This window comes from Dendrobates tinctorius, unplaced genomic scaffold (assembly GCF_039654945.1).
Source record: "Dendrobates tinctorius isolate UK_male_01 unplaced genomic scaffold, ASM3965494v1 ptg000011l, whole genome shotgun sequence".
Classification (NCBI taxonomy): Eukaryota; Metazoa; Chordata; class Amphibia; order Anura; family Dendrobatidae; genus Dendrobates; species Dendrobates tinctorius.
Window position 1 is genome coordinate 81,601,554 of NW_027361679.1, and position 25,145 is coordinate 81,626,698.

The 25,145-nt window shown below is 46.8% G+C and overlaps 1 protein-coding gene across 2 annotated transcripts in view; it reads left to right on the forward strand.

Moving 5' to 3' along the window:
• The window catches only part of MFSD12 (major facilitator superfamily domain containing 12), a 116,297-nt gene that overhangs the window by 41,020 nt on the left and 50,132 nt on the right, over nt 1-25,145 (forward strand). For both annotated transcript variants that reach the window (XM_073543760.1, XM_073543753.1), the window contains exons 2-3: nt 1,966-2,176; nt 11,299-11,422. In XM_073543760.1, coding sequence (XP_073399861.1) covers nt 1,966-2,176; nt 11,299-11,422 — 335 coding nt within the window. The remainder of the gene's footprint in view (nt 1-1,965; nt 2,177-11,298; nt 11,423-25,145) is intronic.

Consider the following 25,145-nt stretch of genomic DNA (forward strand, 5'->3'; position numbering starts at 1 on the left):
GGGTCGGTACGGTTACAGCGATACCTCATTTATGTGTTTTGTTTTGGCGCTTTTATGCAATGAAAACAATTTTATATAAAAAATAATTTTTGCATCGCTTTATTCTGCGAGCGATAACTTTTTTTTTTTTTTTTTTTAATTCACTGACTCTGTATGGCGGCTCTTTTTGCGGGACAAGATGACGTTTTCAGCGGTACCATGGATATTTATATCTGTCTTTTTGATCGCGTGTTATTGCACTTTTTGTTCGGCGGTATGATAATACGTGAGCGCAGCTGTTCGCACTAGACGTACTATCCCGTCCATGGGCATAGGGGTCCGGGTGCCATGGACGGTATAGTACGTCTGATGTCAGAAAGGGGTTAAAAAGCATAAATGGGATTATTGATGCAACTTGTGAGGGATTTTTAAATAAAAGCTGTGTTCTGCCATTTTGGATGGGTCAAAAAGCAATTTAACAGCGGGATGTAAAGGGAGCCATGCAAGCAGTCATCAAGTTGGTATAATGGCCAGAAACAAAGCAAATCTGATGTTGGGGTGCAATATTTTATTTACAGTAATTTTTAATGTTTTCAACCAGGGTAGGAACATGAATGAGGAACTGACAACTATAGGTTTCTTACTAATTTGATTGTGTAGTGACTCTCATACATTTATCCCAAATAAGGCTGAAAATATTAAAGCTCATCCATTATAATATAACAAAACCCAAAACAAAATGGACTAGAAGCAGTTGATTAAAAATGAATTTTATTGTACAAATGTAAAAAAATGAAAAGATCATACATAATTAATGATATAGTATATAAGGGGGTCAGCAAACACCTAGACACTACATAGAGAAAGGTCTGGTAAAGTGGCAATATAATAGAAATCACATATACCTATCAATATGGCCATATGAGTACACAAAATGTATTAAATGGCATGCAAATATGTGATAACCACGTAGAAAAGGGGGGGGGGGGGGGTAATAAAGTGCAAAAGAGAAAAATAACTAATCAGTGTGCCTATATTAGTGATGCAAAACCAGATCTACAAAAAATTGACCACAGAGCAATTATAATCCAATACCTAATGAGACCGCTGCTACCAATAGCCAAACTGCCAAAGAGGGTAAATGGGACTAAATTGAGTATATTGAAGCCTAAAAAAACCAACCTTACTTTAATGTAGGCTGAGGGAACCCCATTGTGCGTTTCGCTGATTGCTGCTTCGGGGGGCATCAAAGAAGAAGCAAGCAAGTAGCAAAACACGCGTTGGGGTTCTCATTAGGTATTGGATTATTTCTCTGTAGTCAATTTTTTTGGTTTTAGATCACTAAATAAAATATGCACTGTGGCACTTTATATGACCACTGATTAGTTATTTTTCTCTTTTGCACTTCATTACCCCCCCCCCCCTCCCCTTTTCTGGATGGTTACCACATTTTTGCATGTTATTTAATACCTTTTGTGTACGCATACGGCCATATTGATGTGTGATTTCTATTATATTGCCACTTTTTTACCATACCTTTCTGTATGTGGTGTCTAGGTGTTTGCTGACTCCCTTATATACTATATCATTATATATGATCTTTTCATTTTTTATATTTGTACATTAAAATTCATATATTTTTATGAACTGCTTCTAGTCCATTTTGTTTTGGGTTTTGACTTGCATACATTGCAGAATCTTTGATTAGGTCTGCAATAGTAAATTCTAGTTCTGCCTCCTCAGGTCTGCCCATGGACTTCCCAAAAAGTAGCGAGGCCCTCTCCAACAGACTAGCTGGGAAAACTGTTCACTCCAGTATATGAATACACATTTGGATATGAAATCCAATGCAAGGCAAAAATGGCGTGGTTACTAATACTGACCAGGTTCACTGCACCTTTCATTGGTTTTAGTTTTTTGGTTTTGTATCTTAAACTACTTTTGAAGTGTCTTTCATTTCTCACTGAAGCTTATTTTTCTTTTCAGGAACATTGAGTGTTCTTATCTCCTTTCCCTTCATCTTCAACCCATGTTTGGGCTGTACAGAAAATACACCGCAGTGGGTTGACTTGATATACTTCATCCCTTTCATTGTCATCTTCCAGTTTGGATGGGCGGCTACACAGATCTCTCACCTCGCATTAATTCCAGACCTGGCTCACAATGAACATGACAAAGTGGAGCTTACAGCATTCCGGTATGTTCTACCTCACCAAAAAAAGACAAACTACATTGCAAGACAGAAAAAAATATATAAAAATATATACAGTGTTGGCACCATTGACATTGTTCCAGAAAATCAAGTATTTCTCCCAGAAAATTATTGCAATTACATGTTTTGTTTCAGCGTGTGTGTGTGTGTGTGTGTATTGGAACAACAGAAAGAAGGGGAAAACTGGCCATAACTTCACATTAATCCACAAAAATTGTTGGCACCCTCAACTTAATATTTGGTTGCACACCTTTTGGAATTGATTGCAGCAATTTATCGCTCCTATAACAATCAACTAGCTTCCTGCACCGCTCAACTGGAATTTTGGACCAGACTACTGCTCCAGGTCTCATGTTGGAATGGTGCCTTCTCCCAACAGAAATTAAGCTTTCTCCACAGATGTTCAATGGGATTTGGTCCTGACCCATTTCTGGCCACTTCAGAAATCTCCAGTGCTTTGTTTCCATCCATTTCTGGTTGCTTCTTAAAGTATGTTTGGGGTCATTGTCCTACTGGAAGACCCATGACCTAGGACGCAAACCCATCTTTCTGACACTGGCCTCTACATTGTGACCCAAAATCCTTTGTTAATCTTCAGATTTCATGATGACTTGAACAGTCAAGGCACCCCGTGCCAGAGGCAGCAAAACAACCCCAAGATATCTTTGACCCTCCACCATATTGTGTTCTCTTCTTTGTAGGCCTCATTCAGTTTTCGGTAAACAGTAGAATGATGCGCTTTACCAAAAACCTCTCTTCCTCTCATCTGTCCATAAGATTCTTTCCCAGAAGAATTTTGGTTGTTCTCATACACTTTAGCAAACTGTGGTGTAGCTCTTTTTAGATCTGCAGCAGTGGGGCACTCCTTTTGGTCTCCTCCTGTCATAGCATTTCATTTTAGTCACATGTTGCCAGATAGTTCACGCTGACACTGATGCACCCGTGAAATAAAATCAATTTGCAGGTGTTTTTTTTTTTTTGTCTAGTTCCAATACACAAGGGAAAAAAGTGTAATTGCAATATTTTTATTTTTTGTAGAAATGCTTCATTTTCTGGAACAATCTTAAGGGTGTCAACACTTTCAGCCATAACTGTATTATGTGCACCCTGTGGTAAGAAGTAGAGCCCATACCATGGAACATTTGCCCCAGAAAACTGTTGTAAATGTCTTTACAATTTTTGTGCAACATTGTTTTGTCATTTGTCTGCTTCATCAACATTTTTTAAAAATGTACTGCTTTTAGCAGGAGGGCATAGAGTACTGCGGCCCAACAAGGTAAAATTTATGCTAAATGCGACCAACTGTGGCAAAAACAAATGACGTACCATTTTGGTCTTTGGTAAACAGTAGCTGAAAGATTCTCCACATTTGGGATGCGCATGCATTGACGGGCACAGAAAAAAAAATCCGAGGTTCACCATACAATACACAGGACAGAATTGTTCAGCCATTATTTGTAGGTAAAATCATAGGTGTGTATGCTAGTCTTTTCAGTGCCCTCTACAAAGTGATTGGTAGAAATTAAATGAAGGGAACATTGCAGTGTGTGCTGACGGCCTGCGGAGCGAACATTGATTCACTGACATTTTGTAGCAGAACCTTTTTCAGTGTATTGTGAGGTGGTCATTCACAATTTCTTCTGCATGTCTATGCTGCTTGTTTGATTGGTCAGCACCATAGAGGAGGCTGAAGTGCACACCCTGGGGGGGGGGACGAATAGAGGTTAAGTCCAAGTGGTGGTCTTAACTCATTAGGTGCCAAATATTATATTACGGAGGACATTAGCAAAGTCTTATTCCATGCTTCAGCAACTTCAATAGTGTCAAGCTCAATATGAATAATTTGTTGAAAGGTCCTGTTTCTAATTTTAAGCCAGTGTTTAGAAAATCCATACATTGTGGCTGACTCTCCCTTCAGCCTTGGAATGGAAGGACGAGTGGAGGGTCTTTGGAAGCTGCACAAGGGAAGAAATGATGGCATTGAGACCATAAAGAAAAGTCTAGTCTGGGGTGCAGCTTTTTTACTCCCTTCATAAGAATTCTTATTCTTTAACCAACAAGCTAAAAAATATTAACTCCCTCACCCCTCCTTCTCTAAAAAGAAAATAAAAAAAAAATAAAAAAAAAAAATCTGATATCGCATTCATAGCAGTTCCTCCTTTTTAGTAGTGCAATAGACATCGATGTCTGACTCCCAGCTCCCCCACACCCACTGATGCCTGCTGTTACACACCAGAAGTAGAGTGTATGCACCTGGAACCACGTGTCCACACCCATGATTTTGTTTTGCCACTTAGCTCCCTTTGAAGAAATGTACAGCATTGTGGTGGTCTCTCCATACCATAGGTGATGTACACATCTAGTGTCTGTAGCTCCAGTCTGCCAACCCCCCCCCCCCCCAACAACGAATCCATTATCGCTAGTCCTGAACATATCCCAAATCTTGGTCCTGCGCACAAATACTGTTATGGGGGCACCACAGAGTATTCTAATGGGATCCAACCTAAGCCTGTACTGGTTAAATAATGAAAAACAAGAAAGGAACAGGCCATACAAGGGGATAACCAGAGACAGGAGAAATGGCGTACAAAATATTGAAGTTTATTAGACTTACAAAAAACATTTAAAAACATTAAAACTGGTCACACGTGACACAACTCAATAATTACTGGGCTCATAATAGGGCCAACCACCAAAATCAAACTCCACAACAGTAAAATGTGAATACAGACCTAATGGCCATATAACCAGCATACCATCTAGAAAATACCTGTGTACGGCAATTATTCATATATACGACGTATCTACAAAATAGAAACAGCATAAATAAGTGCCCACCTGGGCCACAATGCTTGCAGGCACCTATAACCACACAGAGTACAAAAAGTATATGCAGGTGTCTGAGCACAATAGCATAAGCGGCTCACCGATGAACAGTGCTTAAATAATGCAAAGCATATGGGCCCATGTGGCTAGGCACCAATGATGCGATATAGGGGTGCACAAGAGGTTAATAGTAGAAGCTGAGAGACTCCACCCGTGTATAGTAGCACAGAGTGGTCATCTGGTAGAGGGGCCCATGTGGAGTGAGATTAGGCAGAGCAGAGACCCGACTTGTGTCGCCACCCTTAGTGGCTTCGTCTGACCAGTTTTAATGTCTTTAAATATTTTTTGCATGTTTTTTGTGTCCAATAAACTTCAATATTTTGTACGCTATTTTTCCAGTCTCTGGTGATCCCCTTGTATGGCCTGTTCCTTTCTTCTTTGTTTTTCAAAATCTTAGTCCTGCTTTCCCTCCCCAGATATAGATTATCAGAATTGTGCCTCACAATTTGTGATCAGTAGAATATATCACATCCAAAAGGCTGAGAGTTGTAAAATAAATGGTAACATACATGCGCTTTGTTGTAGGAGAAGTGGACACCACTGGGGCAGCTGGGGAATTAACAAATTTGAATAAGGCTGTGTGCCCACGTTGCATTTGAGTGTTTCTGCAGCAGTGCTGACGCGGAAACGCTTTAAAGAAGAAGAGAAAAAAAAAAAAAAGCTAGTTAAAACGCATCCTATGGGATTCTGCAGTTGCTGTGCCCATGCTGTGAATTTTTCTGCTGCGGAATCACATTGTGGAAAAATCGTCAGCATGTCCATTAATTTTGCATAATCGCGGCTATTCTGCCGCCATAGGATTGCATTGAAACACTCAGTTTACGCTTGTGGCTATGCGTGAAGTGTGCGGATGGTACCCAGGGTCTGGAGGAGAGGAGACTGTCCTCCAGGCCCTGGGTACCATATCCCTGTAAAAAATAGAAATAAAATAAATAATAGGGATATACTTGCATTCTGTCGCGCCCCCCCCCCACCCTCCGGAGTCCTCCAGACCCTCAGCGGTGCTTCTCGGGCATGCTTTGCGACAAAATTACCTTTGTGACGTCACAAAGGTCATTCTCGCAAAGCACGCCTGGGAACGTAACGAACTGGGAGCGCCGCTGAGGAGATTGGGGGCTGACAGAAGGTGAGTATCCCTATTTTTTAAAATTATTTTTAACATTCTATCAATAGTAAAAAGTTGGTCACACTTGTCATTCACTATGCTTGACAAGTGTGACCAACCTGTCAATCACTTTTCCAAGTGATTCTTCAAATCTCTTGGAAAAACGCTAGCATTCCACAAGCAAAAAACTCTTGTATTTTGCAGGAAAACGCATACGTTTTACCCACGGCTGGAAGTTGCTGAAACCTGCAGATATGTGGGGGTTAATGGTGCTCTGAACCTGCCTGGGAATTGCACTTAATTTTCTCCCAGTAGCTTTTGGGTTTCAGTCATCAGGTTGACACAGGTTCAGTCACTGCTTGGAGTATACAGAGCTGCAGCTGTAACCATGTACCCGGCACAGACGGCTCGCTCAGGATTGTGGTGGAGGGTGTAGTCACAGCCAACGCTCTCTATACACAGCAGTGACTGGCCCTGGTGCCACCCCCATCACTGGAATCTGTACGCTAATAGAGGGAATAAAGTTAATCTCCAACCAGCAGCGGGGGTCTAAGTGCTGACACCAGGCAGGTTCAGAATGCTATCGACCTGCAGATTAATGTGTTGTTTTTGTTTTTTTTTTTGTTTTGTTTTTTTCACGTGACAGATTCCCTTTAAATGAGATTAGTTTGCCAGAGATGCACATTACATTACTAGTGTAACATTACAAGATATAGAATTACATGAGTTTCTATTTAATCTAACCTAATTACATCCTGCAATGACCCCGCTGCCTCCTCACCACTACCAGAGATATCGCCTCAACCAACACCAGAACTGCTGCAACCCACCAACCTACTGTCTCCTTCCCCACCATCCTGTAGCATGTAAGCCTGAAAGGGCAGGGTCCTCTCTCCCCTCTGTATCAGTCTGTGATTGTTAGTTTGTTTACTGTAAGTGATATCTGTAACTTATATGTAACCCCTTATGTACAGCAACATGGAATCAATGGTGTTATATAAATATTTAATCCTGCTCTTAGGATCCTTGTGTTATGACAGTTTTTTTACTATGTGCGGGTCTGCAGAAGTGGTAGTTAAGGGAGTTGTCTGGCCTTACTGTGCCTGCAGACTTGTGAATTCCCCACATCCTGTGTGCTGTGAGGACTTCACCATGTCAGGAGCGGTGGGCACATGACCAATTATGTGATTTTTGCATGCATGCAGTCATTTGCCAGCTAGATGCAAGTGTATTAGGTGAGGTCGGCCACATTTTAGTCATCATGTGTCCTGAAGTAAGCAAACCACTCACCTGACTCACAGCCCTAGCGAAATCTCAGTATGGAGTGTGAGGCTATGTGCACACGTTGCAGATTCACCTGCGTTTTTTCCGTGCGGATCCGCAGGTAAAGTGACCTGCAGTTTTCCTGCGGATTAGCCTGCAGTTTTGCCCTGTGGTTTCACACCTCTACTATGTTAAAGGTGTGAAACCGCTGCGGAATCCGCCCAAACAATTGACATGCTGCGGCTTGTAAACCGCAGCAAAACCGCACGGGAAAAAACGCATCGTGAGCACTGCGGATTTGAAAGTCCACAAGGTAACATGGTACTGTACCATGTCTGCGGAACTGCTGCGTTTCCGCAGGGCCAAAACCGCTGCAGAAACGCAGCAGAATCCGCGACGTGCGCACATAGCATGAGGATTCACAAGTGTGAAGTCAGTGACTGCAGACTTGTAGCCTAAAGGCCCTGTCTCGCATAGCAAGATCGTTAGCGAGATCACTGAAACGTCACAGATTTTGTGACGCAACAGTGAACTCGCCAGCGATCTCGCTACATGCGACAGCGGCAACCGGGCCTCCGCTGCGATCTTGCTGATCGTGCTCGAATGTCCTGGGCCACTTTTTGATCGCTGGTGTCCCGCTGACCAGCATGCATTATTGTTTGACACGACGAGCGACCTCGTTGGCGATGCAGAACTCAGGGACGCAGGCGTGAGTCGTCAGAATAGCTGCTGTGACAAGGTCCCAACGACTGCCAAGGTCGTTATATGGATCGCCAGATCGTTGCTGCTTTGCTGAGTAGATCTGTCTGTTAGTTTGACAGCTTAGGCCGCTTTCACACTTCAGGCTTTCGGTATCCGGCATGGTGCGGAGAAAAACCAGACTGCCGGATCCGGCGCCTGTTACGACCAGATCCGCCTTTTTCCCCTGCTGTTTCATTGCTGCCGTATTGCGCCGGATGGCAATGCGGCGCGTCTGTTTTTTTCCGGATCCGGAGAAAATAGCCGGTTCGATGTCTGGAAAAAACGTTGCATGAAACGTTTTTTTCCCTAACGCCGGACTGGTTTTTCGCACACTGCGCATGCCTGGAAACCTTCTCTGCCAGGAATATATCCGGCAGAAAGAAGGATCCGGTGTCTGCGTATGCGGCCGGATCCGGTAGTTCGGTTTTTTGCCGCCCCATGCCGGACACCGAAAGCCTGAAGTGTGAAAGCGGCCTTAGGCCTGTTTCACACCAGTTTTTTTTGGTCAGGCAAAATCCGCTAAAATGGCGGATAACGGATCCGTTCCTGTACTGACCACAACGTTTGGCACCGGACCGTTATTTTAACGGATCCGTCAAAGGACGAATTTTAAAGGAAGCGCTGCCGAGAGCGAGATTTTTCAGCTGCCAGAACAGTGTTTAGGGTTAAATTTGCGGCTGAGTGAAGTCTTTTGGGCATGCGCAGTGAGAAATGCTTATCCGGCCGCCCGAAAAAACGTTGCATGGTCCGTTCGGGCATGTCAGCGGACGTCAAAATTTTGGCGGATCCGCAAAAAAACAGATCCAACGGATGGCCATCTGTCAAGATCCGCCGGTAATGCAACTCAATGGGGAAAAAAAACTGATCCACCAAAAAAAATGGCGGATCCTTTTTTTTTTTTTTTTTTTTGCAAAACAGCGGATTTTGACTGGACACAAATGGATGTGTGAAACAGGCCTTACTAGCGACCATTTAGCGACATACCAGCGATCCCTACCAGGTCGTATCGTTGTCTGGATCGCTGGTGCGTCGCGTAGTGTAACGGTACCCTTAGACTGTTCAATTCCTGTAAGCTGAATTTACACTGAGCTGTTAAACACTCGTCTCACAGCTAGCCCTTCATGTGCACAGGTTACCGATTAACAAGCGGAACATTTGTTCATCGGGTGACTATAATCTCCTAGTTCTGCGCGTTGCTTGACTGCCTGTTTACAGAGTAAAGCAAGCTACAGTCTATTGTACCACCAGTCAGCCTGTAAAAACAGACTGGGGTGGGACATACTGGCACTGAATTAGTTGATCATGTAAGGCTAGGGTGGATGTCTGATTTTTGCAGCCGTGCAGGGTTATTTTCAGCCCCCGTGACCTGGTAATTCATGGCCGCTGATTCTTCAAACCTGACTAATGGGGAAAAAACTGTATTAGGCAATCTGAACCCATCCCATCAGCACTAATTGGTCATGCATGACTATGCTGCTTCACTGAGTCAAGATTAACAAGTTATTTTACAAAACCAAATAAAATACAATTTTATTAAATAAGTCTGCTTAAAATGGGAATGTATAAATGAACCAGTAGATGGCACCACCTTACAAATGAATAGGGAAGGTTATAAACCTATAGATTAGTATCCCAGAGTGGATTATTCATCCAGTAGTAAGCCTTACAATTTCCAATAGGAGTTGATGCCAAATTTGACATTTCACATGCATATTGGGCAAAAAACAGCAAAAAGACTAAATAAAACCAATTGGGTATTTTGCCCCTGTTGTAATGTGGTGCCGAATCCCCAACGTGCATTTTGGCTCTGCGCCTGCCTTCTGAGGAGAAGGAGCAGCGCTGAAATGTAACGCAGTGCTGAATCCCCACCACACATTTCTGCATTGTGCTGCCTTCTTCCCCAAAAGAAGGCGCAGATCTGAAATCCACTTTGGGGGATTCGGCACCACCGCATTAGAGCAAGGGTAACATACACAATTGGTTTTATTATCTTTGCTATTGCATTTTATTTTATTTAATTTTTTGCCTGAAATGTTTGCAGTACTCAGACTTGGTATCCACTCCTATTGGAAATCGCAGGGCTTGCTACTGTATGAATATTAAGCTCTGGGATACTAATTATGTTTATACCTTCCCCTTATTCATTTATGTGGTGCTATCTACTGGCTAATTGATATATTCATACGATTCAATAAAACTTGCTTTTCAACTTTGAACCAAATGGCAAGACTAGCAAGTTATTCTACAGTGTACGTTATTAATTGATCTGCAATTTCCATGGGGCGTATCCTATATACACCGGTCTTGAGGGTACACTCATACTGTGGTTTAGATTACCATTATTCCTTGTGTACCTTGACTGACTACTAACATTGGGTTATCCATTCAGGCATGGTATAGGGATTTTTGTTATAGGTGGAGGGACTACATGGATCAGACATGTCTTTTGGTGAAACCCCTTTAAAGGGAATCTGGCGGCAGGTTTTTTGCTTTGTAATCTGAAGATATGAGGAAGGGATTAAAACACTGAATTTAGTGATGTCACTTATCAGGCTGTGTTCTGCTGTTTACATACATTGAGTGTTTTATCACTAGGACATTATCATTAGTTTGATTAGTTGGAACATAATAAACGGACTCAGCCCACTCCTGTCATAAGCCGCTCGCTGTCAATACACAACCTAGAGTCTGGTGTGGGTGGGGTTAGCTTTCTTGGCTCTGCTTAATGCAAAATCTGAACTACTGCACCCAGTAAGCTAAGTGATCCATAGCTGGAACCAGGGTCTCTTTCACTACATGATGATGTAGCAAAAACCTGGTGACAAATTCTTTCTATCTTAAGATGACCCCAGACTGTACAGATAGCTGCAGCATTTCAAGAAGGACCACAAATAGTGTAATATCTGCATTGGTTTAAAAAAAGTGCCACAGTTCCTGTAGTGTTCCTCCAGAACATTTTTTTTTTTTTTTTTTTATATATCCGAGATGAAATGTCCTAAAATAAGATGATAAAAAATGACTTCTATAGTGTGAGCATGGATAAGTCGTGTTTTTTTTTTTTTTTTTGTGTTTTTTTTTCTTTCATGCCAATTTCCCCATTGCAATTTCACAGGTATGCATTTACAGTCCTGGCAAACATTTCGGTTTATGGAATAGCTTGGTTGCTGTTGCATTTCCAGTTGGGTGCAGCAGAGGATACAGAGCGTTTGGGATGGCAGGATGTTCCTGTATTCAGGGTATGTTAACGTGGGACGTGGCCCTTTTTAAATCCACTTCCTTTTTTATCATGAATATGCACAATAATCCAGATGTGTTTAACTCTTGCACAACCTGTACCCTTCTTGCAGACACTAAGCCAGGTCTTCGATCTTGGCCATGGAGTGATTATCTAGTAGAGGATTCTGATTCAGATTATGATCTGTAAAGGGAATCTGTCACCAGGTTTTTGCCAACTCATCTTGGACCAATGTATCATTTACTGGGCTGCTTGCTATCCTTTTGATATCACCATTTTATTTTTATCTATCAGATCTCTGCATAACTCCGCCCACACAGCTGGTTGGCAGCTTTTTTGCCCATGCACAGTGTTCAGAGCTGCCAATCAGTGGCATGGTGGGTTATAAAGAACTCATGAATATGCTTGACTACCTGGTAGTCCTCATGATCCATTGCTGCTAAAGTGGATTTTATCAAAATTACACGAAACAGATCAGTAAGTGATACATCACTGGAATCTGGGTCTGTCATGTTAAGCTGCTCTTAGGTTAGGTGGCAAGAACCTGGTGACAGATTCTTTTATCAGAACTTCAATTGTTTGTGGTAAGCGGCTTTATTGTAGCTGTCTGAGGCGCAAGTCTCTTAAATTTGTTCTGTGCACCTTATGTTTCTTAAACTGACCTTTCCATTTTCAGTGTAAATGATGGCAAATTTGTTGGGCGATTTACCTATACATAAGAAAAGTTAGTCAATTATGGGTTGTGCAAAATAAGGGACATAAATGTCCCCTGATGTCTATCGTTCCTCCAGAAGTTTCCTATGCTGGAACGTGCCTCTTGAGATGGGCAAATGCCCAAGTCTTCACTGCCACTTTTGACTTGGCATCTTACTATTTGATACATAATTGTTCAGTTTGTTTTCTCAGCCCAAGCCTCCAGGTTTGCCACAAATTCCATTGTAGTGTTAAAATATATCCTCCTATCTGCAAATATTGAAATTCTACTATATGCCTCGAGGTAACATAACACCTTCACAACATGCACCTTACGTGTGCTGTGCATGTTGTGTTTCCCCCTTTGATATGGACTCCGGTGCTGAGCCCACATCTTTCTCGTCACTTGTCAGCTGATTTGAACAACTGACATGTGCCTCTAACAGCCATGGGTGGAATCTCGATCCACTCATTGCTGTTAAATGTTGCTGTCAATCTGACTACAGCACTTAACTTGTTCTTGCCGGAAACCCCGCCCATAGGTGACCTCCATCACGTGATCGTGTATCACTGATGGGTTGGCATGACAACCAGAGGTCTCCAGCAGACCTCTATGGTTGTCCTAGCCAGATTGCTATGAGTGCCGCCTGGTGGTTATCACTCCTAACAAGTGAGCATTACTGCTACACACAGGCGATCTGATCATCACCTGTGTGAAGCAGAGGCGATTGGACAACTGCAGCTTCTACTTTTCCATGGAGAATATTGAAGCATGCAAAAAGTGAAAACAATTTTTTAAAAAGTTTAAATCGCCCTCCTTTCGCCCCATTCAAAATAAAACCATAAAAAATCAAGCATACACATACAGCTCAGGCAAAAAATTAAGAGACCACTGCACAGTTATATAAAAATAAGCTTCTCTACATGTCTGACAGCCATTCCAGCGTCAGTTGAATTCCAACCAGAGTACACCTCATTCTACTTAATGTGCTTCTGATTAGGTGATCACCTGAACCATATCTTATTTAACGAAGGAAAGTATAAAAAAAAAAAACCCTGCTGTGGTGTTCACAATCCTCTTGCAATAGGACAAGCTGGATGGCAAAACAAATACTAGTACTATCCCAAAAGTAATAGGAATGAAAAAACAGGATTTTTGGGTTGCTTACCGTAAAATCTGTTTCTTGGAGCCTTCATTGCCCCAGAAACCATGGGGTGGTATGCTGCTGCCGCTGGGAGGCTGACACTATGCACAGAAAAAGGTTAGCTCCTCCTCCACAGTATACACCCCACCGACCGGCACTAATTTCCTCAGTCAGAAAGCAGTAGAAGTAACAAATTAGAGTGAGAACAGACAACTCAACTGTAACCAACAAAAGAACAGGAGTTGCAAAACATGGGAGGGTGCTGTGTCCCCCAATGAAGGCTCCGAGAAACAGATTTTACGGTAAGCAATCCAAAAATCCTGTTTTCTCTATCGCTTCATTGGGGGACACAGAAACCATGGGACGTCCCTGATGAGGGAGAAGCAAACTTCCATTAGGTCTGAGAACTCGCCACCGCCGCCTGCAAGAACCTTCTGCCTAGGCTGGCGTCCACCGAAGCGTAGGTGTGGACCTTGCAAAATTTGGCAAACGTGTGGATCGAAGACCAGGTTGCAGCTTTGCAAAGCTGCAGCGTGGAGGCTCTGTGGTGCACTGCCCAGGAGGCACCCACTTCCTGGGTAGAGTGAGCTCTAATTCCAGGAGGAGGCACTCGATGTTTGACACGGTAGGCTTCTAAAATTGCCGATCTGATCCAACGAGCAATAGTAGCCTTGGAGGCCGGCTGACCTTTCCGCGCACCATCTGGAATGACGAAAAGTGAGTCTGTCTTCCGCAAGGGTGCAGTCCTAGCAAGGTATACCTTCATCGCCCTGACCAGGTCTAGCTTGTTCAAGGAGCTCTCAAGAGGGTGGATTGGACCTGGACAAAAGGACTGAAGAACAATGTCCTCATTTAGGTGTAAAGCGGACACCACCGAAGGAAGGAAGGCGGGGGCCGCAGGGCCACCTTATCCTGGTGGAGCACCAAGAAAGGAGGGCGACAAGACAGGGCCGCCAACTCAGACACGCGCCAGATGGAGGTGATGGCCACTAGAAAGGCTACCTTCCAGGAGAGAAGCGAAAGGGAAACTTCCCTGAGAGGCTCAAAGGGTGAACCTTGTAGACCCTCCAGAACCAGATTGAGATCCCATGGTTCAACAGGAGCGCGGTACAGAGGTGCCGCATGAGCCACTCACTGAAGAAAAGTCTTGACCTGTGGTCGGGAGGCCAGCGTCTTCTGGAAAAGGATGGAAAGCGCCGAGACTTGACCCTTTAAGGAGCTGAGGGCAAGGCCTGCATCTAAGCCTGCCTGGAGGAATGCCAGGATAGAAGGGATAGAAAAGGACATGGGTGGAATGTCATTGGCCTCGCACCAAGTGAAATAGGCCTTCCACGTGCGATAATAAATTTTGGAAGACAAAATCTAGCCCGGATCATGGTGTGGATAACCCGATCCGAAAACCCTGACCATTTCAGAACCGCGGTCTCAACAGCCACGCCGTTAAATTGAGCGGCAGAGAATTGGGGTGGCAGATTGGACCCTGAGACGGCAGATCTGCTCTGTCTGGAAGCTTCCAGGGGACCTCCGCGAGAAGGTTGACGATGTCCGCAAACCAAGACCTTCTGAGCCAATCCGGAGCGATGAGGATGACTGGTACTGCTTCGCCTTGATTTTCTTCAACGGCTTGGGCGGAAGGGGAGGAAACAGGGCAGCTTGAACTGAGACCAGGGGAATGGTCAGAGCATCGGCACCCACTGCGAGAGGATCTTGGGCCGTGGATACGAACTGTGGGACCTTTCTGTTCAGGCGAGACACCAGCAGATCTACGTCGGAGTCCCCCAACGACGGCAAAGTTGATGAAAGACGTCCGGATGTAAGGACCACTCTCCCAGCGCGAGACCCTCACGGCTGAGAAAATTGGCAGCCCAGTTGTCCACGCTGGGACTGATGCCTCTGCCCAGTGGAGAATCTTGGACTCTTCCGCTAGAGCAGAGGCGCTCCGTGTCCCCCCCTTGGTGGTTGACATATGCCACCGCTGTGGCATTGTCTGTCTGAATCTGGATCGGCAGACCCCTGAGAAGCCTTTCCCAGTGAGTGAGACAGAAGAATTGCCCGTATCTCGAGGACGTTGATCGGCAGAGTTGTCTCTTGAGTTGACCACCGGCCCTGAACAGTCTGATTGCGAAACACTGCACCCCAGCCGAGAAGACTGGCGTCCGTTGTCACAATCTGCCAGTGAATTGGAAGGAATGACCGGCCTAGGGAAATGAGAGGTGACGTCAGCCACCAATTGAGGGACTGCTTGACCCGGTACAAAAGGTGAATTGGACGATCCAGGGTAAGAACAGACCTGTTCCACTGACACAGGATGGCCTGTTGAAGCGGTCTCGAATGAAACTGAGCAAAGGGAATTGCTTTGGCCGTCGCCACCATCTTTCCCAAGACTCTCATGGCAGACCGGAAAGATGGAAGCTGTGAGCTCTGCAGCGCTCGTACATCTCGCCGCAGAGAGATCATCTTCTCTTCTGGGATAAAGACCCTTTATTGACGGGTGTTGAACAATAAGCCTAGAAACACAAGACATTGAGTTGGAACAAGGCAGGACTTCCTTTTGTTTGAGCCACCCGAAACTGGACAGGGTGTCGAACTACGGTAAGACTTTGGAGAGTCTGGTGAAAAGACGGAGCTTTGATTAGAATGTCGTTGAGATATGGAAAGAGGACGAGACCTCTGAGCCTCAACAGGGCCATCAACACCACCATGATCTTTGTAAACACTCTGGGCGCTGTGGCGAGACCGAACGGCAGGGCGACAAACTGGTAGTGGTCCTGATGAATAGCGAAACGCAGGAATTTCTGATGCCTGGGAAAAATGGGGACATGCAGATAGGCATCCTGAATGTCTATTGAGCACATGAATTCCTGCGCCTCCATGGAAACGATTACTGAACGAAGGGACTCCATCCTGAAATGTCGCAGGTGGACCTGTAGTTTGAGGTACAGAATGGGCTGAACCGCGCCGCCTTTTTTCAGCACTACAAACAGGTATGAGCAAACCCCTGTGAATCGTTCTGTTTCGGGAACGGGCACAATCACCCTGGAGCTGAGAATGGAGGCGATGGATGCAAAGAAACCCGGAGGTCGGGACTCGAAGCGATTCCGGGGCCGAGATACGAACTCTATCTTGTATCCTGAGGATACAACTTCCCTGACCCACGCGTCTTCCACCGAGGCAAGCCAGACGTCCCTGAGAAAGGAGTCGGCCGCCCAGTTGGGAAGGTGCCTCGGAACTTTGATAGTCCATGCCGATGTGGATCGTCCAGTTCTGGACCTGGAGGATCTTCCCTGGGAGGAGTGAGATCGCCAAGAGGGAGTGGGCCTAAAGGAGACCTTCTTCCTATCCTGGCGTGCTTGCGTCCTTTGTTGGTTGGTAAAGGGTTCTGCCGTAGCGAGGCGGCGGAAAGGCCGAAACTGACACCTTGGAGGGGGTCTACGAGGTTTGGACTGAGGGAGAAGAGAGCTTGTGCCCCCAGTGGCGTCATTAATAATCTGGTCCAGCTGGGATCCGAAGAGACGCGCTCCCTGAAAAGGCAGATCGGTAAGGAACTTTTTTGATAAATCCGCCTGCCAAGCCTTGAGCCAAATAGTATGCCGAATTGCAACTACGTTGCTGGACGCTTGAGCTGCACAAGACGCGGCATCTAAGGCAGAAACTAAATATTCCCCTGCATGGGAGATCTGGTTGGCTAGCTCATCCAGATGTTCTGGTTGGGCTCCATCAAGAATGCCTTGGCAGAGATCCTCCGCCCAAGTAGCTATGGCTTTTGCCACCCAAGTGGAAGCGAAGGCCGGGCTTAGCACCGTAGCAGCTGCTTCGAATGCTGACTTTGCTAAGGATTCTATGATCCTGTCGTTAGAATCCTTCCGAGACGCCACACCTGAAATTGGAAGGTCCGTGTTAGTCTGGACACAGGAGCATTTACAGAGTGGGAAGCCGACCTGTTGTCGGTGAGCTGTTGAGAAAAACTGATACAGCACGCCGAGACGCTTCCCTCTTTGAAAGGTTCTGGTCGGATTTTCTCTTTCCCTAGTAAGGAGCTTGTCAAACTCAGTGAGAAGAGGAGACTCTGGAAGGTGCTTCTGCCCGCCTGAACGAAACCTCCTGATCTGAGGGTTTCGCAGGGGAGTCTGATCTCGAAGGTGTGGTTAATCGCTGCAATGAGGTTCTGTACCGTAACCTTCATGTCCGCGGCATGGTCCGAATCCAGTTCTAAAATCTCTTCAGATGGCACGTCAGAGAATGCCTCGCCTGACTCGGGTGAGGAGGCACAGGAAGGAGACTGCTGGGAAGGACTATGTGGTGAGATGGGGCGAGGGGAGGATTCCGGCCGGAGATCCTGCCTGGGTCTTTAGCGGCTCATGCTGGCTGGCTCAGATGGAGCCTCTTGTGACCTGCTGGATCTTGCAGAAGTGTCTAGGGGCAACTTATCAAGAATGGCCACTAGGGACTGAGACACCCTGGTGAGATCCGCCACTGATTGTGATGGAGAAGCCCACCCGGGAATGAGGTATTCACTCTCACGTGGGGCAGTAAGGGGCTCCTGGGCGGCGGGCTGAATGGGATTGCTGCAGTTGAGGCAGAGGGGAGTTGACTGACCTGAGGGAAGTTTGCGATTGCAAGAAGAACATGCAAAGAACTTGACCAAAGTGCCAGTGGAGGAAGCAGGGGAATGACCCCGATCAGACTTAGTTAGACATAATGAGGGACAGACGCTGAAGGGGTGCCAGGAGGTTGGGGGACAGGAGGCAGAGGAGGGTGTCAGTCTGCAGTAGCAGAGCTTACTCACGGTCCGGTGTCCTGAGATGGTTCCAGCAAGTGATGCCGCATGGCTCGTCTGATCCTGCAGGGTCAGATATGAGACTGAGTCCGGCTGACAGGCTTGTAAAATAGCGACAGCGTGAGAGGAGCCGGATAAAAGCGCGCTCTTTGAGGACACAGGAAGAAGGGTGGGGTTAACCGCAGTAAGACAGGTCGAGGATGGCTCTGCCCGCTGCCATAGGAAGGCTAGGGGGCTGAGCTTTGCCTACTGGGCGCAGATGCAGAGGGAGAGAGTGGTGGGCGGGTCAGGAACAGGCAGGAGAGAAGCCCGCCTAAGCCAGAAGGCGGGGGGTGTGGCCGCGGTGCCGAACAAGGGCCGAACTGAAGCCGGGGCCTGTAGTAAATGCAGTGGGCGGCGCGGAGGTAACTCTGTACTGCCGCGGCGAGCGTTCCTCAGGGATCCATGCCTACAGCCCGGCTGCTGTGAAGAAATGAAATGTGCAGCCGTGGAGGGGGGCCAGGGTAAAGAGGCTGCTGAGAGCCGTTAGGAGAAGCCACTTGGGGATCCCATACTTACCCTGTCACTGCCCGTAAAGATCCTGTCTTCTGAGGACAAACCTGCAGAGGAAAATGTTACCTCAACGTATGGAGAAGGATGTTCGCGTCTCTTCCAGACCGGCAGGCTCTGGTGTGTGAGTGGGTGGGAGACGGGGGGCGAAGACTAGCTGGAACGCCTGACACGCATCTGTGCTCGGGCTCTTGTCCTGCCATGGAGAGCTGAGGATATGGGGTGGCCGTACTCAGTCTTTGTGGGACTACAGATGTGACCAATCACTCTGTATCCCTCTTGTGATCTTTGTACCTGAAAAGAAAAACGACGCACACTGAGGTAGAAATGGGTCTAATGAAAGACCAGGGTCCACCTCCTACTGACACTAAGCTAAACTGAGGAAATTAGTGCCGGTCGGTGGGGTGTATACTGCAGAGGAGGAGATAACCTTTTTCTGTGCATAGTGTCAGCCTCCTAGTGGCAGCAGCATACACCCCATGGTTTGTGTCCCCCAATGAAGCGATGGAGAAATTAACTTTTAACCATGCCAAAGGAGTTGAAAAGGGCTCAATTCTGGCTTGACTAGCAGACTGGTACAGTGAGCGTCATGTTGCCTCCATCCTTAAAATTTCTAAGGTGGCAGTCCATTACAATTAGGTCAAACATCAGACATTGGGGACAACAAAGCTACAGACCGGCCGAGGGCGAAAACAACTCTCCACTGACCGAGATGACCGTCCTTTTATTGTAAGGTTACTCAGCAACCACAGGATGACCTTAAGTGACCTACAAAACTAATGGCAGATGGCAGCTGGGGTGAAGTGCATGGCAAGAATAGTTCATAACAGGCTCCTAGAGGCAGGGCTCAAGTCATGTAAAGCTAGAAAAAAGCCTTTCATCAATGAGCAGCAAAGGAGAGCCATGCTAAAGTTTACCAAAGACCATAAGGATTGGACCACAGAGGACTGGAGAAAGGTAATCTTCTGAGTCTAATTTTATTTGGACTCCCATGACTGCACCACGAGAGAGGGGATCAGCCCTTCGGGAACAGGAAACCTACAGATACAAAAAGGGCGGCACCTCTCTCGCGCATCAGTTGGTTTCCTGTTCCTGAGGGGACGGGATCCTACAGATGATATACCGGATCCCAGGCCGACCGGTACAGGTAGTGAGGGGGTCTGGAGGACGCCACGGTGGCCCAGGATGGGTGGCACGGCGGTGGTGGATACAGCAGGGAGCGGCGCCCAGAGGAGGTCCGTCTCCAGGAGTGGAAGCCGCCGCCGATCGCGGAGGTTGGGGGGCGGGGGGGGGGGCGGCGCAGCTGCAGGGCGCTGGGGCCAGGGAGCGCTCCATAGTGGAGAGCCCGGGCGTCCCGCGTGACTTCCGGTCACGTCGTCGCAGTGACGTCAGGGGGCGGAGCCTGGGGGCGCTTCCGGGTCGGCGGGGACCCAAGATGGCGGCGCCCATCGAAAGGACGCCGGTAAGCGCCGGTTCCCCTGCCCAAAGCGGCGCCAGCTGGGGAGGGGGGCCCTATTAGGGGGGAGGGCGTGGCAGGAGGTAATCTGCTGTCTGGAGGAGGGGTATATAGGCAGGACCCTAGATGGGTGCCTTGCCTTGGCCTCATTATTGCGAGCAGCAATGGAGAGCGATCAGGAGCGGCAGCAGCAAAAGCAACAGCGACAATCTTCACTGCTGCACCTGGATGACCTTAGGCAGGTCAAACAGAAGAAGAAAGAGGCCCGCGACAGTAAGGAGCGTCCGGGACGAAGTGACCAGTCCAGTCATAAAGGCTCCTCTAGGCGGACAGGAGCATCGACTGAGAAAAATCCCCCTCATTCTCCGGTACTTGATTGTGGCACTGGTAAGTGATCTTCGTGAATGTTCACTCAGTGATGGGGCCTCCTATGTTTTATTCTAGGGGAAGAAAGCTACGAGTAAAACCAAACACAGGGAATGCGCATTCTGTGCATGCCTGTTACCAGACTCATGCCCCAAAAAGGTGTCCCCCCTGTATCCAGCAGACAGTGGCGGAGGAGTCGTCCGCACTAGCGGCGTGTTTAAGGGATATAGTAAGTGCAGAGATGAAGGAAACCCTAAAATCCCTGTCCCAACCAGAAAGTTTAAGGGGTGAGGACCCGGTGGAGTCAGATTCCTCGACAGAGTGGAGAAGTAAGGACTCCCATATTTCATCTCCCTCGTCCTCAGAAGAAGAGGACTCTGGTCGGTTTTGCCTGCCGCTTGACCGAGTAGACAAGTTAGTAAAGGCAGTCAGAGGGACAATGGAGGTGGAGGAGCCGAAGCCTCAATTATCCATGCAGGATGTAATGTTCGGGGGGGCTGGAGCAGAGGAAGCGTAGTCTTCCCACTAAACGAAAAGATTCAGGATCTCATCCGCAGAGAGTGGAAAAAGCCAGATAAGAGGGTCGCTACCACCAGCCCTCAAGCGGAGATATCCCTTTGACGATTCAGCAATGAATACTTGGGACAAGGCCCCCAAATTAGATGTAGCTATTGCGAAAGCATCGAAAAGATCCTCACTACCCTTTGAGGACATGGGGTCCCTTAAAGATCCTCTAGACAGGAAGGCAGATGCCTTCCTTAAAAATACCTGGGAGATGGCAGCCGGTTCCTTAAGAGCAGCAGTAGCATCAGCTTGCACGGCCAGGTCCATGATGGTCTGGTTGGACCAGTTGGAGTCGCAGTTAAAACAAGGAACATCTAGACAGGCAATCCTTGGGGCCCTACCAATCCAGGATGGCGCAGCCTTCCTAGCAGATGCCTTGGCTGATGCAGTCAGAATGGCCGCCAGGGCAGCAGGACTCTCTAATGCGGCTCGGAGAGCCCTGTGGCTAAAGTGCTGGCCGGGAGATATTCAGTCCAGGGCGAAACTCTGTACATCCACAACTTGTCTCCTCCATACATCTGTGACCTCGTCTCCCGGTACTTTCCTGCACGCAACCTCCGATCCTCACAAGATCTCCTTCTCTACTCCCCTCTTATCTCCTCTTCCCACAATCGCATACAAGATTTCTCTCGCGCATCACCCCTACTCTGGAACTCTCTACCACAACATATCAGACTCTCACCTACCATCGAAACCTTCAAAAAGAGCCTGAAGACCCACCTCTTCCGACAAGCCTATAACCTGCAGTAACCACCGATCGACCAAACCGCTGCACGACCAGCTCTACCCTCGCCTACTGTATTATCACCCATCCCTTGAAGATTGTGAGCCCTCGCGGGCAGGGTCCTCTCTCCTCCTGTACCAGTTATGACTTGTATTGTTTAAGATTATTGTACTTGTTTTTATGTATACCCCCCTCACATGTAAAGCGCCATGGAATAAATGGCGCTATAACAATAAATAATAATAATAATAATAATAATAATATCCCGTGTGAGGGGGAATATTTATTCGGAGCAGTCCTGGACGAACTGCTGGAGAAGGCCGGGGATGATGAGAAAAAATTCCCAAATCTTTGGTCCGCATCTTACCAACGTCCGTTTAATAGGAGGTTCGGTCAAGGGAGAAGGCGTAACCCTTCCCCTAATATAGACCGTCCCAGATGGGAGGATAGAAGGAGAAGAGGTACGGGCTTTATGTTCAGACGCTCGTCGAGAGCGAAAAAGACAGAACCAATGACTAGCAATTCCCGTGGGGGGGTAGACTGTCATCCTTCCTCCCAGCATGGCTACAGGTCACCAATAGTGACTGGGTGCGGAATGTGATATCCACCGGACTCAGGTTGGAGTTCACTCAAGTCCCACGGGATACCTTTAAACCAACACCCTTAAGGTCTTCACCCCTCGAGCAAGCAGCTTTAGAAGCAGAGGTCTTGAACGTGTCTGAAAAACGTTCTGATAGAGGTTCCAGAATCTGAGAGGAAGAGGGTTCTATTCTCCCTTATTCCTAATCCAAAAATTGGATAAAACATTCAGAACGGTTATTAATTTACGTTTCCTTAATTTTTGGTTAAACGCACCTTTAAAATGGAGTCCATTAATTCTACAATAAAGATGCTGTTTGAAGGGTGTTTTATGGCGGTTGTGGACTTGAAAGATGTATACTATCATGTACCCATCCACGCAGATTTCCAGCAGTTCCTGAGCGTGGCGGTATCAATAGACGGTATAATCCGTCATTATCAATATAGAGCCCTTCCCTTTGGTCTCTCAGCAGCGCCCCGGGTATTTACAAAAATAGTGGCCGAAGTTATGGCTCATTTACGGCAAGTTGACATCTTAATTATCCCATACTTAGATGATTTTTTGATTGTGGGAAATTCAGTGGACCATTGTCTATCTCAGATAGAAAAAGCTAAGTCCAGATTAGAGAACCTCGGATGGATAATAAATTACGAGAAATCCCGATTTCAGCCCTTAAAGGTCCAGAAGTTTCTAGGCTTGCTGTTAAATTCAGAAACTCAGCAGTGTCTGTTACCATTAGATAAATTACAGCAGATACAGCAGCAGGTTCTTCGGGCAATCGATAGACCCTCCATGACCCTCAGGCAGGCCATGTCCCTATTAGGCTCCCTAACCTCATGTATCCCAGCGGTCAAGTGGGCACAATTCCACACTAGGGCCCTTCAGAAAGACGTCCTGGTTAATAGCAGAACCTTAGAGGGCTTCTTGCAGGGTCAAGTATTGCTAAGCCCCTCAACTATTACATCTCTTAGGTGGTGGCTCGATGTCGGAAATTTAGCCTCGAGGGTGCCCTGGGTGATGCAGATAACCCGCGTAATAACCACAGACGCTAGTCCTTGGGGTTGGGGGGCCCATATGGGGGACATAGTGGTACAAGGACAGTGGGACTCCGATGCTGAGACCTCATCTAACCAGAGGGAGCTGCTGGGGACTGAATTGGCCGTTAAAAAACTCATTATGTATCTACAGGGCCATCATGTGAGGATACTCTCGGACAACCAGGTAGCGGTAGCCTATGTCAACCACCAAGGTGGAACCCGCTCCAATGCCCTGATGCGGATAACGGAACGTCTCCTTCAGATAGCAGAGAAAAATTTTCTATCTTAACCGCGCTCCACATCAGCGGAAAAGACAACATGTCGCAGGGCCCTAAAGCAGGGAGAATGGGCTTTAAACTCAGACATCTACAACCAGATTGTCCGCAAATGGGGTCCTCCGGAGGTGGACCTCTTTGCCACCAAAGAAAGCAGGAAGGAAAAAACTTTGTTCCCTAAATCCCAGGGAAAATCCACTGGCCGTGGACGCCCTCCTAATAAAATGGGACTTCTCGCTGGCTTATGCTTTTCCGCCTTTGAACCTTCTACCTCTGGTAGTGAGGAAGATCAGGGAAGATGGGGCAAGAGTCATATTGATTGCCCCCTTCTGGCCCAGAAGGACCTGGTTTGCATGGTTGAGGACCATGTCGGTAAGCGATCCCTGGGTACTGCTGAACCTTCCAGATCTCCTCTACCAGGGGCCAGTCAACCACCCACAAGTAGTGGGACTGTGTTTGACGGCATGGTGTTTGAGAGGACACTATTGAGGGATAGAGGTTTCTCAAAAAAATGTAATCGATACACTCCTTAAAAGTAGGAAACAAACCACCACAGGTATCTATGCTAGAACCTGGAGGCAATTCCTGTCCACCTTTGAGTTTAATATCAGGGATGGAATACCCATAAAACAGATTCTAGAATTCTTCCAGAGGGATCTCAAGTTGGGCCTTTCCACTAGTACATTGAAAGTACAGGTTTCAGCTTTAGGGGCCCTATTTGCATGCGACATTGCTGGTAACCATTGGGTGGTGAGATTCATCAAGGCGGTTACCAGATCGAGACCCATACTCAAAGATAGGTGTATACCTTGGGACTTAAATTTAGTCCTGACAGCCATGACAGAAAAACCGTTTGAACCTCTGGATTCTGCTTCACTAAAAATATCACTTAAGACAGCCTTTTTGGTAGCAATAACATCTGCACGTAGAATAGGCGACATACAGGCACTTTCCAGATTGCCCCCTTACGCAGAATTCTTGCAGGATAGAGTAATCCTAAGGCCAGACCCGGCATACCTTCCCAAGGTAGCATCTCATTTTCATAGGACACAAGAAATAGTTCTGCCTTCCTTCCTCACTAATCCATCCAATCCTAAAGAAAAAAAACTTCAGGCTCTAGATGTTAAGAGATACCTACTTAAATATTTAGCAGTCACGGATCCTTGGAGGAAGGAGAACGCATTATTTTTATCCTTCAAGGTCCCAGGAAAGGGTGAGTGTCAAAGCGCACATTAGCGAGGTGGATTAGGGAGGCTATCTCTTGCCTACACAGCAGGTGGCGGTCCGGCTCCACAGAACCTGAGGGCGCATTCCACTTGTGCCATGGCATCATCCTGGGCAGAGAGATTGGGAGTATCAATGGACCAGATATGTAAGGCGGCCACCTGGTCATCTCCTTCCACCTTTTTTAACCACTATCGGTTAGACATGGGTGCCTCCTCAGATCTCACCTTCGGGCTAAGGGTGCTGCAGGCTGTAGTCCCTCCCTAAATTAGTTTACATCTCTAATTCTCTCGTGGTGCTGTCATGGGAGTCCGAATAAAGTATTAAGTTACGT